At 44.4% G+C, this 17937-nt stretch overlaps 1 protein-coding gene across 1 annotated transcript in view; it reads left to right on the top strand.

Moving 5' to 3' along the window:
- The first annotated feature begins 1258 nt into the window (after window positions 1-1258).
- The window catches only part of LOC146614081 (retinoic acid receptor beta-like), a 163409-nt gene continuing 146730 nt past the window's right edge, over window positions 1259-17937 (top strand). The window contains exon 1 of the mRNA XM_085379091.1: window positions 1259-1463. Coding sequence (XP_085235217.1) covers window positions 1274-1463 — 190 coding nt within the window. The 5' untranslated portion in view covers window positions 1259-1273. The remainder of the gene's footprint in view (window positions 1464-17937) is intronic.

Raw genomic sequence — 17937 nt, 5'->3', positions numbered from 1 at the left:
GTAATATTACCACAAAAAAAGGTGTACGGTTTAAGCTTTATGCCTTTATAAGAAAATGTATACCTCTGTTTGGAATTATGCAGGTCGTGTCTCTGACTTTGTTTCAGATTAGTATTGTCAAAATGAGGGAATAACCAAATTAGCTAACTGGTGTCTTTGTGGAGATGGGTAAAATGGTAAATGGCCTGTATCTGTATAGCGCTTTTACTAGTCCCTAACCCCAAAGCGCTTTACACATCCAGTCATTCACACACTGGTGATGGCAGCTACATTGTAGCCACAGCTGCCCTGACAGAGGCGAGGCTGCCGGACACTGGCACCACCGGGCCCTCTGACCACCACCAATGGGTGAAGTGTCTCGCCCAAGGACACAACAACAGAGACTGTCCAAGCCGGGGCTCGAACCGGCAACCTTCTGATTACAAGGCGAACTCCCAACTCTTGAGCCACAATCACCCCGATGGGGTGAATATTTCAGCGTTTCACAAAACCTTGCTTTGCCCCTCACTACTGAAAACTCACTTTTTTTAAACTGATGGAAAAATTAATAATCCATATAACATAGCCCATAAAAATGCAGAAATTCAGGCAGGGAAGGCACAAGAAGTGAAAACAAACATTGTGACAAGGACTGAGGGAAAGACACCACTAAATACACATAAGAGGGCACTTAGGGGATGTAAACAGCTGGGGTAAATGAGACTCAGGTGAGTAGAATCTAGGAAACAAGACAAGAAGGCAATATAATTTAAAACAAAGTACAAGTGAGAAAGGAGTGTCAAAATAAAACAGGAAGTAACAAACATGGGACAGAGACGAAGACTTAACAAGAAACACTGGGGAAACACTATGCTAAACTGAAACACAGAGAAGTAAACACAAACCAAAAGCAATTCTCAAGATAACAAAAACAAAGAATAGAAAACTAACCAGAATTAAAGACTAAAACCCCTCAAGATAACTATGTAAGCAGTAAGATCTTGATTCATTTATACCTATAGGAAACATTCAGCAAGGACACAGGAAATGATTAACAGAGAAATGCAGACTGGACAGTTCCACACCTTGTTCATATGTGTCTGTGTTACAGGGTTAGTCTCTGAGTCAACCTGGATGACACTAAACTCCACCACCATGCATCTTCGGAGTGCAGAGGTGGTACCACACCTGCTCCAGTTACATTAACTGCAACCAGGGGCTCATACGATGGTCTCCCATTTTCTCCAAACCTCTGACCATTCAGTGCTCAGCACGTCATTTGATCATCACTGTGATGAAGACGGCCAGCCGTGCCCCGGCTCGCAGCAGTTCCCCACTGACCCAGATGAAGCACTACACACCTGGGATCTACTCTTTTCTTATCCCATCAGTCATCAGCCCCCTGCCTCAGGTGCCACCACAATTAACTCAGAGACTTCAGATTCAGCACCTATCCAGCAGTGGCAGCACACCATTGCCTGTTGGTGAGTTCTCCTGATTCGCCACTTATACATGTTATAAGGATTTAAAGGTTTTCTATGTGAAACGAGTAACCAGCTAGTATGAAATAAGATTACACAGCTTGTTTGGTTCTTCCTGTCATTCCTGCCTTGAACCATATAGCACAAGTACCTACCTTAACTTGTGTCACTTGGCTGGTAGAATCATTAGTATATAAAATTCTATGATTGATGGATCATGGTGACCTAATATGGAGAATTTTGTTACTTACATATGTTAATAAAATATGCTTCAATTTTTAAAACAGCTTTTGGCTGTGGATTGATACACTTAAGACACGTTTAGATTGAGAGGTCTAGGTGCAAAAGAGTTGTGAAATCCACACTGTTGCTGAATGATAAAGCAGTGGATTTATTGGTAATGCTTGCCCCGTGTGTGTTTAGTTTTACTCTCCCCGGTCTCATACAGCTGTGTTCCAGGAGTGTCTATTCTCCCTAATTACCTGCTGTGTCTCCCATAGCCTTTGTCACGTCATTCTGTTTCTATGGTCCCTGTTATTATAGTTTCTGTTTGGTGGTCCTTGTTTAGTATTGCTTAGTTACACGTCTTCCCTAGAATTATTGCTTTCTTTCGTGGATTATTATTGGATAAAAGGCTGTTTTAGGTTTGAAGTCTGCCTATGAGCCTGCATTGAGGTCCTAGCTCTTCCTGAAATATGACAGAATGACACGACCACACACAGACTCCCAGACTTCTTGGAGGAGCAGTTGGAGCGCATCGAACAGCAGATGGAGGATCAGATGGGTAGTCTTTGAAAACCCCAGGCTTGTAGGCTTTTTTCCAATCTGCCTAAAAGTCATTTCCACCCTCAGTCCTCCGTCAGATACTGCCTTGGATTTTGCATCGCTGCATCTCACTTTGCCTGTTGTCTCCTGCCGTTCACCCGGAAGCCCCTCTCCAGTCAATATTCAGCCTCTGTTCCCCTGCACTCAAGCCCTGTTTGCCAGTGACTCCCTGTCCATCTCTTTGCCATCACAGCAACCTGCTTCCTGTTTGAGGAAGTGTGGGCCTCAGTGGTGGATGCTAGAATAATATGCCTGAGACATGCATCACCTTAGCGTTCATCCACCCTATTAGATCTTGGACACAGAAGTATACCTTGCTGTCCAGCCTCTTATCCTCGATGCAGTTGCCAATCAGTTCCCCAGGCTCAGTGCTGCCATTTCCCAGATTGTCATAGGTCAACCTCTCTGGCCCATCGGTAAAAGGCTGACTGCAAGTTCTGCTCACTCTATGTCAGGTCTAGACTTACATGAGGAAACAAGGACATTCAAAGTTCAACCCTCTTTCTTCTGAGCCTGTTCACAGCGTGAGGGTGGATAGTGCCCAATTTAACCCTGCACCCAAGGGACTGGAGTCAGGGTAGCCAGTGTCTAGCCTGCCCCTGCCCCTTACGCTGTCCCCAGGGTCAGTATAGCTAAGTACCATGTGCAGCTTCATCCACTGAAGGCTGAGGGTCCTTGCAATCAAAGGGGTTACAACAATCCTGTGGGTCTCCAATCTGGAGCCGCTGCAGTCCCCATCTCCAAATCTCCCCCTGGTCAGTTGAGTAGCCCCAGGTTTTGTGTCCCTGGGTTCCCCTCTCTCTGCACCTGAGACAGAGAGTCCTGAATCCATGGGTTCCAGGATGTCTGTATAGAATTATTTTGCTGTCAATAGTCAGGCATGAGAAAAAACATAATCCTAGCAAACAATTTCATTTCATGTGTGCAGGTATTCATTGTCACTTGTGCAATTAAATTCTTCCCATAAATTTAACAAACACATGTAGAACATTGTAGCCATGTGCACAAAAATTTTACCAGCATGTCTCGTGTCCAACGAGAGGGGATCGAATTTTGGATCACTGCTACACGCCATACAAGCAGGGCTACAAAGCTGTCTCACACCCGGCTTTTGGGAAGTCTGACCACAACGCCATCTTCCTCATCCCCCAGTATAAACAAAGCATACGGAGGGAGGACGTGACCACGAGGGAGGTAAAACGGTGGACTGCCAATCAGAAGCTACGCTACAGGACGCACTCAACGACGTCGACTGGGACATGTTCAGAGCATGCGCAGTCGACATCAACGAGTTTACGGAAGTAGCAGTATGCTTCGTCAATATGCTAGCGAGAGTCACCACATTCCCAAACCAGAAACCGTGGATGGACAGATCGATCCGCACTGCAGTAAACGCCAGGACCGCCTCCTACAACGCGGGACTCGCCACTGGCGATATTAGCGCCTACAAAGCGGCCTCATACGGCGTGCGGCGTGCGGTGAGAGATGCCAAACGCCGGTACCGGGAACGTGACCAGCTTAACAGACTTAACTTAAGACCCAACCTGACATATAGACACAGACGAACAGGCACACGCGGACACAGACGTGCATTCCCACCCCATATGCACAACCAAATACTCGGCACTCACCCAACGTGTAGACAGACACAAATAGACACTGCACAGACAGTCGCACTCCCCAAACATACTCTATATCCCAGGTCCAGGTATCCCCGCCCTCAGAGGGGCAAGCCGCACCTAGACCCAGGAGATGTAACCCTTCTCCCTGGGGTGGAGGCAAGCGGACCACCTCCTTATCTGCAGTAGCAGGGAGGCCCCGCATCCCAGACCCCAGTCTGACGGCCAGCACCTCCTCCCAGCCCCCCAGCCCGGACGGCTAACAGAACCGGGGTGAGTGAAGACCTCAAACCTCCCTACGCCCGCTCATATGTAGTGTTGCTGCGTGCTGTTCTAAAGTGCATTTAAAACTCAGGAGAGCATGGTTCCTGCTTCCTCTCAGAGAGCAGCACGGCTCCTCCCGAAAACCCTTAGTGTCTAAATGCATTTAAAATTGAGGGTAGGGCACCAGCGCCAGAGGTGGGTTGGAGTACACCGACCATCCTCTGGATGCTGTAAAACGTGCCCACCCCCAAGGCCCTATATGTATGTGTTATGTGAGAGTGTGAGTAATGTGGATGTCTAGGTTGCAGAATAGAATTGAGGCACAGGCGGCCAGAAGGGGACAGAGGGGGAGTGCCTCCCCTGCACCCTGGTGACATACCTGCACCCCAAGCCCTGCGTGTGTGGGTGGGTGTGGTAGAGCGGGAATAGGGAGGCAGCTGAGGATGGGGAGGGAAGAAAGGGAGGGGCAAGCGGCCCCTCCCTGGGGCTAGCTCCCCCGCTGACCCCAGTAGGCACCCCCACACTCTGGAACCCACCAGGGCAAGGGGGCCCAGGCCCATCCGAACCGGGGCCCGCTGCAGCAGCACCGCCCAGCACCACAGAGTCCGGGGCAGCCCACCCGACTCCACCCCAGAGAAAACTGCACCCACCCCATCATCCAATCATCTCCCAAACTACACAAGACAATAGACGCCCAGTTCATTCTCCACCTCTCCTATATCTCTCCCCCCACCTACAGAGTGAGCTCCTGTAGTGAGGAGACCACCTGCAAAGATATAAAAACCTCCCCACCAGTTAGAGAACCCTCCAGTTGGGCCGATGCACCAGAGGTCCCCTGCACTGGGGCTGAGCCCCCATGCACCCACCCGCCCACTGCTCCGGCGACACAACAGCCAGACCCCCTAGCCTCCACGCCCGTCCCGGACCCTCCCAGGGGCAGCCAGGCTACCAGGCCAGTAACCAACGTCCGCCAGCACAGACCCTGCACAGACCCTGCACAGACCCTCCCCCATCTCCGCTGTACGCAGCCACAAGGAAAACACCATCTAAGAGCCCCCAGAGCTCCTAACCAGGTCATGGCCACATCCCGCAGGTTAGGCCCTCTAGGGACTCCCCAGACGCCCTAAGGCCGTCCCTATCCCCATATCAACCACAATAGCGAAGGCAGGACCAAACCATGACCCCCCACCCCCACTAGGTGATGAAGCCGATCAAAGGAGCCCAAAGGGATTGATCAAATGTGATGGCAGGGGCTGTATCAAGACTAATGTGATCTATTAGATGGTTTTTATATTGGTTAGAATTAAGATTATTTATATTTTTCCAGTTAATGAGGACCATTTTCTTGGCAATGCATAGGGCCGTAAAAACAATGTGGGCTGTGTTTATTTCTGCAGTGACCTCATCCAAGTTGCCCAGCAAGCATACTAAAGGGGAGGCTGGAATGTTACATTTCAGACACTTTGATAAGTCTTCACATATCTCACGCCAAAATTTCTGAACTGGTGGACAGAACCAAAGAGCGTGGATGTAATTGTCCGGTGTATTTGCTGTGCAGTGTGAGCAGTTGTTGGAAGGCGTATAGCCCATCTTGAACATCCTATGACCAGTATAGTGCACTCTGTGTAATATTTTGTATTGTATTAATTGCAAACTGGGATTTCTGATCCATTGAAAGGTTTTTAAGCATATCTGAGACCAAAGGTTTGGGTCTAAGCTGATCGATAAATCTGCTTCCCATTTTGCAATAGGAAGGGATATTGATTCATCTATTGTAGAAAGTGTTCTGTATACAGGGAGTGCAGAATTGTTAGGCAAATGAGTATTTTGTCCACATCATCCTCTTCATGCATGTTGTCTTACTCCAAGCTGTATAGGCTGGAAAGCCTACTACCAATTAAGCATATTAGGTGATGTGCATCTCTGTAATGAGAAGGGGTGTGGTCTAATGACATCAACACCCTATATCAGGTGTGCATAATTATTAGGCAACTTCCTTATCTTTGGCAAAATGGGTCAAAAGAAGGACTTGACAGGCTCAGAAAAGTCAAAAATAGTGAGATATCTTGCAGAGGGATGCAGCAGTCTCAAAATTGCAAAGCTTCTGAAGCGTGATCATTGAACAATCAAGCGTTTCATTCAAAATAGTCAACAGGGTCGCAAGAAGCGTGTGGAAAAACCAAGGCGCAAAATAACTGCCCATGAACTGAGAAAAGTCAAGCGTGCAGCTGCCAAGATGCCACTTGCCACCAGTTTGGCCATATTTCAGAGCTGCAACATCACTGGAGTGCCCAAAAGCACAAGGTGTGCAATACTCAGAGACATGGCCAAGGTAAGAAAGGCTGAAAGACGACCACCACTGAACAAGACACACAAGCTGAAACGTCAAGACTGGGCCAAGAAATATCTCAAGACTGATTTTTCTAAGGTTTTATGGACTGATGAAATGAGAGTGAGTCTTGATGGGCCAGATGGATGGGCCCGTGGCTGGATTGGTAAAGGGCAGAGAGCTCCAGTCCGACTCAGACGCCAGCAAGGTGGAGGTGGAGTACTGGTTTGGGCTGGTATCATCAAAGATGAGCTTGTGGGGCCTTTTCGGGTTGAGGATGGAGTCAAGCTCAACTCCCAGTCCTACTGTCAGTTTCTGGAAGACACAATCTTCAAGCAGTGGTACAGGAAGAAGTCTGCATCCTTCAAGAAAAACGTGATTTTCATGCAGGACAATGCTCCATCACACGCGTCCAAGTACTCCACAGCGTGGCTGGCAAGAAAGGGTATAAAAGAAGACAAACTGATGACATGGCCTCCTTGTTCACCTGATCTGAACCCCATTGAGAGCCTGTGGTCCATCATCAAATGTGACATTTACAAGGAGGGAAATCAGTACACCTCTCTGAACAGTGTCTGGGAGGCTGTGGTTGCTGCTGCACGCAATGTTGATGGTGAACAGATCAAAACACTGACAGAATCCATGGATGGCAGGCTTTTGAGTGTCCTTGCAAAGAAAGGTGGCTATATTGGTCGCTGATTTGTTTTTGTTTTGTTTTTGAATGTCAGAAATGTATATTTGTGAATGTGGAGATGTTATATTGGTGTCACTGGTAAAAATAAATAATTGAAATGGGTATATATTTGTTTTTTGTTAAGTTGCCTAATAATTCTGCACAGTAATAGTCACCTGCACACAGATATCCCCCTAAAATAGCTAAAACTAAAAACAAACTAAAAACTACTTCCAAAAACATTCAGCTTTGATATTAATGAGTTTTTTGGGTTCATTGAGAACATGGTTGTTGTTCAATAATAAAATTATTCCTCAAAAATACAACTTGCCTAATAATTCCGCACTCCCTGTATTTTAGACAATAATTTGGGGGGTTTTAGACTAAAAAATTGTACCACACTTGGTGGTGTTTGTAATTCAGCTTCACTGGGATTAAATTTCTTTTTTACTATGGATTTAATTTGTTGATATTCCAAAAATCGTTTCTTGTTGATCCTATATTGTGTAACTAGTCTGTCAAACGAAATAAAGTCTGTTCCTGCCAATATATGTTCCAAGTATCTAATTCCTTTGCAACTCCAGTCTGGAAAGTTTATCATATTATTGTTTTGTAATATGTCCGAATTGCTCCAGATAGGTGTATGTTTGCATGGGATTAATGAAGACTCTGTCATTTTTAGAAACTCCCACCATGCTGTCAGAGAAGAGCTGCTGTTGATGCTTTTAAAGCATTCATGTCGTTTGATGTTTGAGCTGATAAATGGTAGGTCTGAAATTTCTAGGTTATTACATAGTGCCTGTTCTACATCTATCCAAGGTTCATCTAAGAGGGTGTGTTTGAACCATCTAGAGATGAACTTAAGCCTGTTGGCTAAAAAATAGTGATTAAAGTTAGGCAGATCTAATCCTCCTTTATCCTTGGTCTTTTGTAGTGTTTTTAAGCTGATACGCGGGGGTTTATCTTTCCAAAGAAATTTAGAAATATATGAGTCTAGAGATCTGAACCAATCTTGTGATGGCTTATTTGGGATCATTGAAAATAAATAGTTTATTTTTGGCAAGACCATCATTTTTATAGCGGCGACCCTTCCCATGAGTGATATGGGTAAAGATTTCCATCTAGCCAGGTCACCTTCTACTGTCTTTAAAAGCGGGATGTGGTTTAATTTGGTTAATTCTGAAAGTTTAGGAGAGACATTAATACCTAAATATTTTATATTTCCACATTGCAGTGGGGAAGGAGAAGAATTATGGAAGGAGCAATTAATCGGAAGAACTGTTGATTTCGACCAGTTAATTGAATAATCTGAGACACTTGAGAAAGAATTTATCAATGCGATTACCCCAGAGATATTGGTTTGTGAGTTTTGGAGAAAAAGTAACACATCATCTGCATAAAGGCTGATTTTATGTTCTATATTCTTATACATTTTATGCCCTTAATTGTTGTAGCCTGTCTAATTGCTGCTGCTAGTGGCTCAATAAAAATTGCAAACAGTGAAGGGGAGAGTGGGCATCCCTGCCTGGTGCCCCTCAGAAGAGAGAAGGTGGACGATGTTTGGTCATTTGTTCTGACACAAGCTGTTGGGGAGTTATATAATATTTTTAACCAGCTTATGAAAGCGTTTCCAAAACCAAATTTATGTAAAGTTGCAAATAGAAATTTCCAGTTAACTCTGTCAAATGCTTTTTCTGCATCTAAAGAAAATATTATGGTTTCAATGTTTTTACTGCATGAGTAGTCTATTAAATTAAGTAATCTACGTGTATTTGTTGATGAGTGCCTACCTTTTATGAAACCAGTTTGGTCAGGATGAATTAAGAGGGGGGTTATTTTCTCTAATCTTTTTGAGAGAGCTTTGCAGATTATTTTAAGGTCTACATTAATAAGGGACATTGGACGATAGCTTGAAGGAAATACAGGGTCTTTGCCTGGTTTTTGTAAGAGACTGATATTTGCAGAGTTCATATTTGGTGGTAGTCTACCATTTTCTTTTATTTCCTGCAACATTCTGTGAAAATTAGTGCCAGAATCGTCCAGAATTCTTTGTAAAAATCTGTTGGAAAACCGTCTGGACCTGGAGCCTTATTATTGGGCATACTTATCAGAGCTTCCTGGAGTTCACCTGGTGTCAGTGGCGACTCCAGTGCCATTGCTTGGGTGTCTAATAATTTTGGAAGAGTTATGTTGTCGAGAAATTGATCAATTTCGTTTTTAGATGGGTTTATTTGTGGTGTATATAAAGTTTCATAGAAATCCCTAAAAAATTTGTTTATTTTTTTAGGATCATATATTGTATTCCCAGATAAATCTTTAACAGCACATATAGTTGTTTGTTCTTTATTGATTTTTAACTGGTTAGCAAGAAATTGTCCGGATTTGTTACCGTGTTCATAATTTTGCAGGCGAAGTCTTTGTACTAAGAATTGAGTCTTTTTATTAATAATTTCATTTAATTCTAGTTTTGTCTTGCGTATTTTGTTTAATATTTCTTGATCTTGGTGGGACACATAGGCTTTCTCTAAGGATTTGATGTTTTTCTCTAGTTCCTGAATTTTTTTGTTTTCTTCTTTCTTCTTATGTGATGAGAAAGAGATTATTTTACCTCTCATCACAGCTTTCCCTGCTTCCCAGAGGACAGATGCTGATCTTCCAGGAATGTCATTAAAGCCTAAATATAGAGTCCATTCTTTTTTGAAGTATTTGATAAACTCTTCGTCTTTGAGCAGCGATGTATTAAATCTCCAGTTTTTTCTTGGTGTAGTATTATTCATCTGTATTAGTGTTAAAGATACAGGAGCATGATCACTGACAGCTATAGGGTGAATCTCAGTGTCTGAAATGTCATTCAGCAGTGAGCTGCTGACCAGAAAATAATCCAGACGAGAGAAGGAGTGATGGACATGTGAGAAGAAAGAATATTCCTTACTGTTGGGGTGAAGGGAGCGCCATGCATCGCAAAGACCAAAGTCGCTCATATACTGTTTGATTATATTTGTGGATTGCCAGTTACGCTGAGTTCCTGCTGTATTGAGCCTATCCATTTCTTCATTTAGTCCCAGGTTAAGGTCTCCCCCAAGAACAATTGTGCAGTCTAGGTGTTCGGAGAGTGTACTAAAAAAACCGTGGAAGAATGAGGGGTCATCAACATTTGGACCATATATACTTACAATACCTAGCTTTTGGTTAAGTATAGATAGTTTGACAATTAGGAATCTGCCCTCTGGATCTATAACTGTATCGAGTACTGTGAATTTAATATTTTTATGTATTAAAATTGCTACTCCACTTTGTCTAGAATTATAACAGGCTGAGAACACATTAGGAAACTCAGGTGTTTTAAGTTCATTCAAGCCTGTGACAGGCCTGTGAGTCTCTTGTAATAAAACAACGTCTGCCTGTAATTTTTTAAGTTGGTTAAGTATTTTTTAACCTTTTTTCTCTGGAGCCAGCTCCATGCACATTCCATGTGACAAATCTTAGCATGCCCATAGTTGTGTGTTTGTGGCTAATGATGTACGCTGTGTGTCTCGCTTAGACAGGTGAGGAAAATGGAAACACGTCTTTTTTTTTTTTTTTTTTTTTGTAAGTAAAGAGAAGAAAATGCGCGGCAAGAAGCTCCATAGGTCTTACTATGTGTGTGCATAATAACTAATATGAGCAAATGTGTGCATGTGTCCTATATCTGTGTGCGCTGTGTGGCTGTTGTAAATGTGTTGCCTTTAAACGCATGTGTGTGCGTGATCGTGCAGAGTAAGCATGTAGAAATAGACAGTGTCGCTTGTGGATGGATAGGGAAACAGGTGATCGACATAGTGATAGAAAAGAGAAGCAAATAAACCAAAGAGCAAGGTGAGCGACAAGAGAGAGAGAGGGAAAAAGAAATAAAAACGGAAACATTCCAATTAAAGCGGTGACGTTATACTAAATTAGCAAACTGAAATTACATATTTAAGCAAAAGTTAATACAAGAGAGTGTGAGTGAAGAGAATAGTGTAGCGGATTCTTATCTGGTGTGCGGTCAATACAGCCAAGGAGTGGTGCCAGGGTCGCGGTAGAGCTGTCCGTCCACGTAGAGCTGGTCCACGGCGATGACAGCCTGGGAGCCTTTCTGGATAAAACTACGTCGGACTGGGAAGAGGACCCTGCGTAGTTCCAGGATCTCTCTGGGGAACTGATCGTTCTCGCTGAAATCCGTTCCTTTCAGCTCTCTGCCGCGACTCTTCACCTGCTCCTTCTGCTTGAAGTGGCTGAATTTGGCTACAATAGGACGTGGTCTCCCGCTTCCTGTCTTCGGAGCCCCTATGCGATGTACTCTATCGAACCCTATGTTTTTCACCGTGTCCTCCGACAGCTTCAGGTGGATTTTAATGAAGCTTCTCACGGTCGTTTCCGGGTCCTCTCCGGCAGACTCTGGAATACCAGAAAACGCCAGATTATCTCTCATGCCAAGGGCTTGTAAATCTATAATGGTCTCTTTTATTTTTTTATTTTCTATGTTTAATTGGGTCACATTTTCGGTTAGAGATTTGACCGAGTCCCGTAGCGTGGCGTTTTCCGCAGCAAGTGTTTCCACCTGCTGCTGGCTGAACTCCAGGGATTCTTTTAGAGATTTAAATTCCCGGTGTAAAATCTCCACCAGGGACAGCCTTGCATCAAAACTGGACAATCGCTTATCGATTGACTCCAGGATGTCGACGATATCTTTGCCGGCAGGCGATGTTGTGCCGGGGGAGTCTGCCGGGCGATATCTTTTAGATGACGGCGTCTCAGCTTTGGCCGGGGAAGAAGCGTTCTGGGCCTTCTTCATTACTAAATCTTCGAAGCACCGGTCGATGTATTCTTGGAGAGCGTCTAAACTCTCCTCATTGTCCTCCAGGGTGTTAGAGATGATAGGACAGATGTTGTTAGTTATGTGACAGTTGGTTAGTTTATTTGGCAATACTGAAGTTTAAAGAAACTTTGTTAAATTCTATGCTACCATTCGCTTTTTTTTTCTCCGCCAAATCTCCAGCGTCTGACGTCACCTCCAACATGGGTCGCTTACCTTAAAAAATGTTATTAAAAAGACAACAAATTGTGTCTCTTCATTGATCTTCCTTTAGTTTGTGAAACAGACTAATAATAATAATAATGGATTGCATTTATATAGCACTTTTCTAGGCACCCAAAGCGCTTTACAATTCCACTATTCATTCACTCTCACACACACTTGGTCGACCGTGTTTCAGGGGGTTGGGAAGCTGATCTGTAACCGGAAGGTTGCCAGTTTGATCCCCCAGCTCTCTCTGTCCTGGTCATTGTGTCCTTGGGCAAGACACTTTACCCTACCACCTACTGGTGTTGGTCAGAGGGGGCGATGATGTGATATGGCAGCCTCGCTTCTGTCAGTCTGCCCCAGGACAGCTGTGGCTACAACTGTGGTTTGCCTCCACCAGTGTGTGAATGTGAGACTGAAGACTCACGACAAAGAAAAAAAGACTACATGTAAGCCTATCTGATGCTGATACTTTGTGTCTGAACACATCTGAATTCCTTCTGTTTTAAAAAATCAAAACAGAAGGAACAAACATTAAGATAATGGCCACTGCTGTTGAGTGTCATTTGTAGATCCACACAATTGATTGCTGTCACAGCATCCCCAGAGGACACACTCAAACACAAACTGTTGTGAGTCAGCCATCTGGTTGGCCCTGTCTGCTTGCACTTCCACCGTAGGATTCACAAAGGAAATTTAGTGCTACTGCATAAATCATACACCTTCTGGGAATTCCAATGGCCAAGTAAACACCTGAGTTGTATGTATGTGTGTGTGTGTGTGTGTCCATGTTTATCCATTAGAGAGACAAAAAGAAGAAATAACAACAAAAGAAAAATAATGCAATTAACTGAAGTTTATAGTCACACAGATATTTAACTAAATCAAAAGAGTTATACAGATTGGATTGTCTGAAAGCCAGCGCTGACAACTGTGTTAACATCTTATCACAGAAATACACAGTAACATTTTAACCTGGTTTTCTGTGGTTCTTTTGAAGGGATGCCCCCTAAATTGCCAATTCATAGGCTACGTTTTTAGTCAGTTGTTGTGTTCCATAAGATTTAAAACACCTGCATTCTGTCTTTTGTTATCTGGTTTGTCCAGTGTAGTTTTGGTACCATAGACTGTGGTACATAGAAAAAGAAGTACTGCCTCATTTTCAGACTTGATAGTGTCATTTTGGCAGATGACTATGTAGTGAATGTTGGTTTTTGTGAAGCATTAGAATATTCCAGATGTTAGAAATAGTTAATATGTATGGTAACCAATATAATAAAAGGAAAAAAACATTACAGCATTAAAGATCTGAAGGTATCTTTATATTATCAGATATTATCAATATCCCACATAGCAAAATTGGTATGGCCCGGACCTGGCCCACACAATGTGCTTACACATGGCCCACATACTGCAAAGAATGACAGCCATTTGGTGGCCCAGATCTGGTTTGCCAGAGGTGGCCCACACATGGGCCAGCACAAGGCCAGTTGCAGACACACTGGTGGTCCTGTGCTGGCCCATGTGTGGATTACCTCTGGCAAAACTGATCAGGGCCACCAAAGGGCCATCATTCTTTGTGGTATGTGGGCCATGTGTAAGTTGTGTGCAGCCACGGGCCTGTTGCAGACACACTGGTCCTGTGCTGGCCCAGGCAGTTTCAGCTCTGGACCCAGATGTCAGCCTAATGTGTACCTTAATCAAGCCATGTAATAACAACATGTGCTGGAACATAATAGTGCAAAAGTAACATGACGAAACTCTGTTCAGATAGTGAATGGACTGATTTTTATATAGTGTTTTTCTACTCTCCCAGATTAATCAAAGTGGTCTAGGCAACATGCTGCATTCACCCAGTCACACAATTTTTCTAAACTGAGTGTTTCCTAACTAAATCCATACATATTCATACTCTTGACAGTGGTAAACATGAGGAAAATCCAAAACCTCACTAGGTTTTGGATAAAGTGTACACTCACAAACCTGTCAAACCTGCATTTGAAACGTTGGCTACCATAGCAGTATAGTATTGCAACATAGCATTTGGGTCTTCTAACTAAAATAGGAAAATAGGAACATAAATAGTGCCATCATTGCCAGACCTGGCCCACATCTGGTTGACAGACACCCTGCCATGACACCGGTCAGTCAGAAGTGCCAGCTTGATGCCGAATCCGGGCCAGACCTGTTTTCTATGAGCCTGGGCCACATACCAAACCATTATCGGGCCAGATGTGGCATGCCATCACATAAATAGTGTCATCTACACCAGGCCTGGCCCAAAACTGGATGACATACAGCTTACCATGCCAGAAGTCAGCCAGCAGTGCGGTCTGCTATGTGGGATGACAAGTTCAGTTCAGAGTTAATATAACATAACAACATCACAATACTACAGAACTACTATTTTCAGTATGAATACATTTAAATCATTTTAAGTTCATGGCAGAGAGAAATAACAGTGACTTTATATGACACTTAAAAAAAAGATTACAAATTAATACATATTTTGAATAACATACACATTAAAATGTGAACATATCCCAAATGCTCAGTCAAAGATAGGTCTTATATGTATTCATTTATTTAAATACTTCCATACACATATTAGATGTGAACTAAAGCCAAAAAGTAATGTTGTTAAGATTAAGAAAATGTTCTGGACAGAGACCTCTGATGTTGGGGGCGATCGTGGCTCAAGAGTTGGGTGTTCGCCTTGTAATCGGAAGGTTGCCGGTTCGAGCAACAGTCTCGGTCGTTGTGTCCTTGGGCAAGACACTTTACCTGTTGCCTACTGGTGGTGGTCAGAGGGCCCGGTGGGGCCAGTGTCCGGCAGCCTCGCCTCTGTCAGTGCGCCCCAGGGTGGCTGTGGCTACAATGTAGCTGCCATCACCAGTGTCTGAATGTGTGGATGACTGGTTGTGTAAAGCGCTTTGGGGTCCTTAGGGACTAGAAAGGCGCTGTACAAATACAGGCCATTTACCATTTGTGACTGAAATCTGCTGGAGCCACTCTTCCAGTTTCAGGGTTATTACTTCTAATGCTCCTGTGACCATTGGGACCACTTTTGACTTTAGCTCTTTCTTCACTCTGGTACTTCTCTGTTTTATCAGGCTGCAGCTGTGGGCTGCTGGGTTTCCCACATTATCACAACGCTCTTTTGCTCCTTGTCAGTCACTACTATGTCTCTGACTTAAACTAAAGTCCCACAGGATCTTAGCCGTGTCATTCTCAACAACCTTTGGTGGTGTATCCTATTGAGACTTGTGGACTTGTAGTCCATATACAACACAAATACTCCTGTACACTGTCCATACCATTTCTCGGCGTATACAGTTCCAGCTTCTTACATCCTGCAACTATGTGCAGGACAACACCTTTGCACCAACTGCCACTTAGGTCTATCAGGTGTGGTAGACTCATGGATAGGTCCTGTTCCTCATCAGTATCTGTTTTCAGGTGCCCAACACACTCATCTTGTGATGGTTCCTCTTGGATTATAGCTCTCACACTCTTTAATGATCATGCTTCCTCTTTCTGTTGCTTGTAGGGCACCTACAAATGAAAATGCTTTCCCTTTCTGCAACCATTAAGCCACACTTATCCAGTTTGACTGACATTTTAATGTCCTCAATGTAGATCCCAGTGAGGTAAATGAGTGCCAGCTCACTCCTGGCATGCAGTTTGATGTCATCCATGTACAGGAGGTGGTAGATGATCATTCCACTCATCTACCAGTTTTCATAAATGTGCTTTGCAATGATCTGGTTTAGTGGGTTGAGTCCTGTTTAGAACAGCAGTGGGGAACATGAATCACCTTTGTATATGCTGCACTTTATGGTGACTTGTGCAACAGTCTTAAAGTTGGCCACCAGTTATTTCATCTCTGGCATTATTTCCAATGCCCATCTCAGCTGCAATCATGTTTTGATTAATGTCCCTACTCATCTTTGTTGCCATGATACCTGAGAAGCGCTTTAAATTTGTTTAGGGGCAGGTCATTGGCTGGTGGTCAGCCTTGTTCTGCCCTGTCAATCAATCAATCAATCAATCAATCAATCAATCAATCAATCAATCAATCAATCAAAGCTTTATTCGCCACATGCAGGTTGCCCTGCAGTGAAATAGGACCCCCCCCCCCCCCCCCCCGACCTTACACACACAACACAGACATTACATGGGGATACAAGTCGGAGATCAGTAGCGTTACAGAAAAAAACACTGAAATGTACACAACATCGGGAAAGTACAAGAGGAAAAAAAGAGACCTCTACTCATGCTGTGCTTCCATGGTAGGACAGCACGAGAACAGGAAACAAAAAAACTCCTCTGCACAAAAAGCACATAAATGTCCACAGTACAACTTTGTGAAAGACATGACAAGCCACAGGATTGGTTGGGGGGTGAGGGGTTATACGAAGCGAACACAGCAGCCGCCCTGCACAGCGCTACCATTCCAGCGTGGCACACAGACCCGCCGTGTTCCCCTGCAGGAAACAAGCATCGAAGGTGTTTGGAAAGGGAGGGGGATGAGTGTGTGCTTATCAGTGTAAGTGTATGTGTGTGCGTGTCCATAGTTCAGCTGAGACAGTGTCCTTCGCCCTGCCAGGCTAAGTAAACAGTCTTCCAGCCAACCCAGGTGGTCTTGCATGGAATGGGAAGGAACAGACTAAACACAGTTGTTATCAGGATGTTGTTTTTCGGCTCCAGCCTCGAGACCGCCGCTGCCGCCAAAGGGGTATCCGCATGAAGTGATGGTGCTTTTTACTTTAGTGCAAACAGCTCATATGAATTTCAAAGCAGTTCTAAAGTCCAACACTGTTCTCTCAATCTCCCGTTGGAGAGCCGCGAGCTTCTCCATACTTGTGTTCTGTGATGTTGTCATTTCTTGTGCTCAAGGAGCCGATTTCTGAGAACTCACGGCAGTGTGCCTCCCCAAGATGTCATCCAATTTGCGCCCAGAGATGTTATTCCGGGCTAGCCCTTCCGAGATGTATCCAGTCTGCAGTCAGAGATCTTATTCTGAGTATTCACAGCAGCCGTAGCCTCTCCAAGATCTTATCCGTGCTGACTCAATGAGCCCATTTTGAGAAACTCACGTCTCTCCCATCATTCAAATCCCAGCGGGCAGCTTTGTGGGGGTTTGAACAACTGGTTACGCTTTCTTAGTTCTTCGATAAGTCAGGGCCAAGCCAGCTCCGATCCGCCAGAACCCTGTTACCATGGTTCAGAATAGGTAGATATCTTCAGCACTCAGGCTCACCCAAGCCCAGACCTCTCGTTGAGATAGGGGTATTGTTGAGTCTTAGCTCTGAGTGGGTCTGCCCTCGTATTATTGTCCCCTTGTAACTTAGGGGAACACCCTGGATGGATCTTTGGAGAACAGGCTGTTTATTCTCTTGGGCTCAGCTTCACTGGTGTATCTCTTCACCTTAGTAATCAGAGCTGAGAGGCCTTGTTTCGCAATTTCTACAGCCTCAGTTAAGTCTGTAATCATTCTTGATCTTTCTTCCCAAATGTTTCCAGGAGTGCACATCTGAGCTCATTGATTTCAGAGAAACAGTAAGTGGAGATGTTGAGTAGAACACCCGTAGCTAGCCAGGCCCCTGTAGCTGGTGCAGCCGAAGATAGCGTAGGCCCCGCTAGCTGTTCCCCGGCAGACCCCAAGCAGCTGGGGAAAGAGGGCGGCTGGGTGATGGTGAGGAGGAAGCATAGTCCTAAACAGA

The sequence above is a fragment of the Diplotaxodon limnothrissa genome, linkage group LG18, assembly GCF_057381915.1.
Source record: "Diplotaxodon limnothrissa isolate DT_005_m linkage group LG18, D_limnothrissa_male_GT1.1, whole genome shotgun sequence".
NCBI classification, from domain to species: domain Eukaryota; kingdom Metazoa; phylum Chordata; class Actinopteri; order Cichliformes; family Cichlidae; genus Diplotaxodon; species Diplotaxodon limnothrissa.
This window is presented reverse-complemented; position numbering and strand designations above follow the sequence as displayed.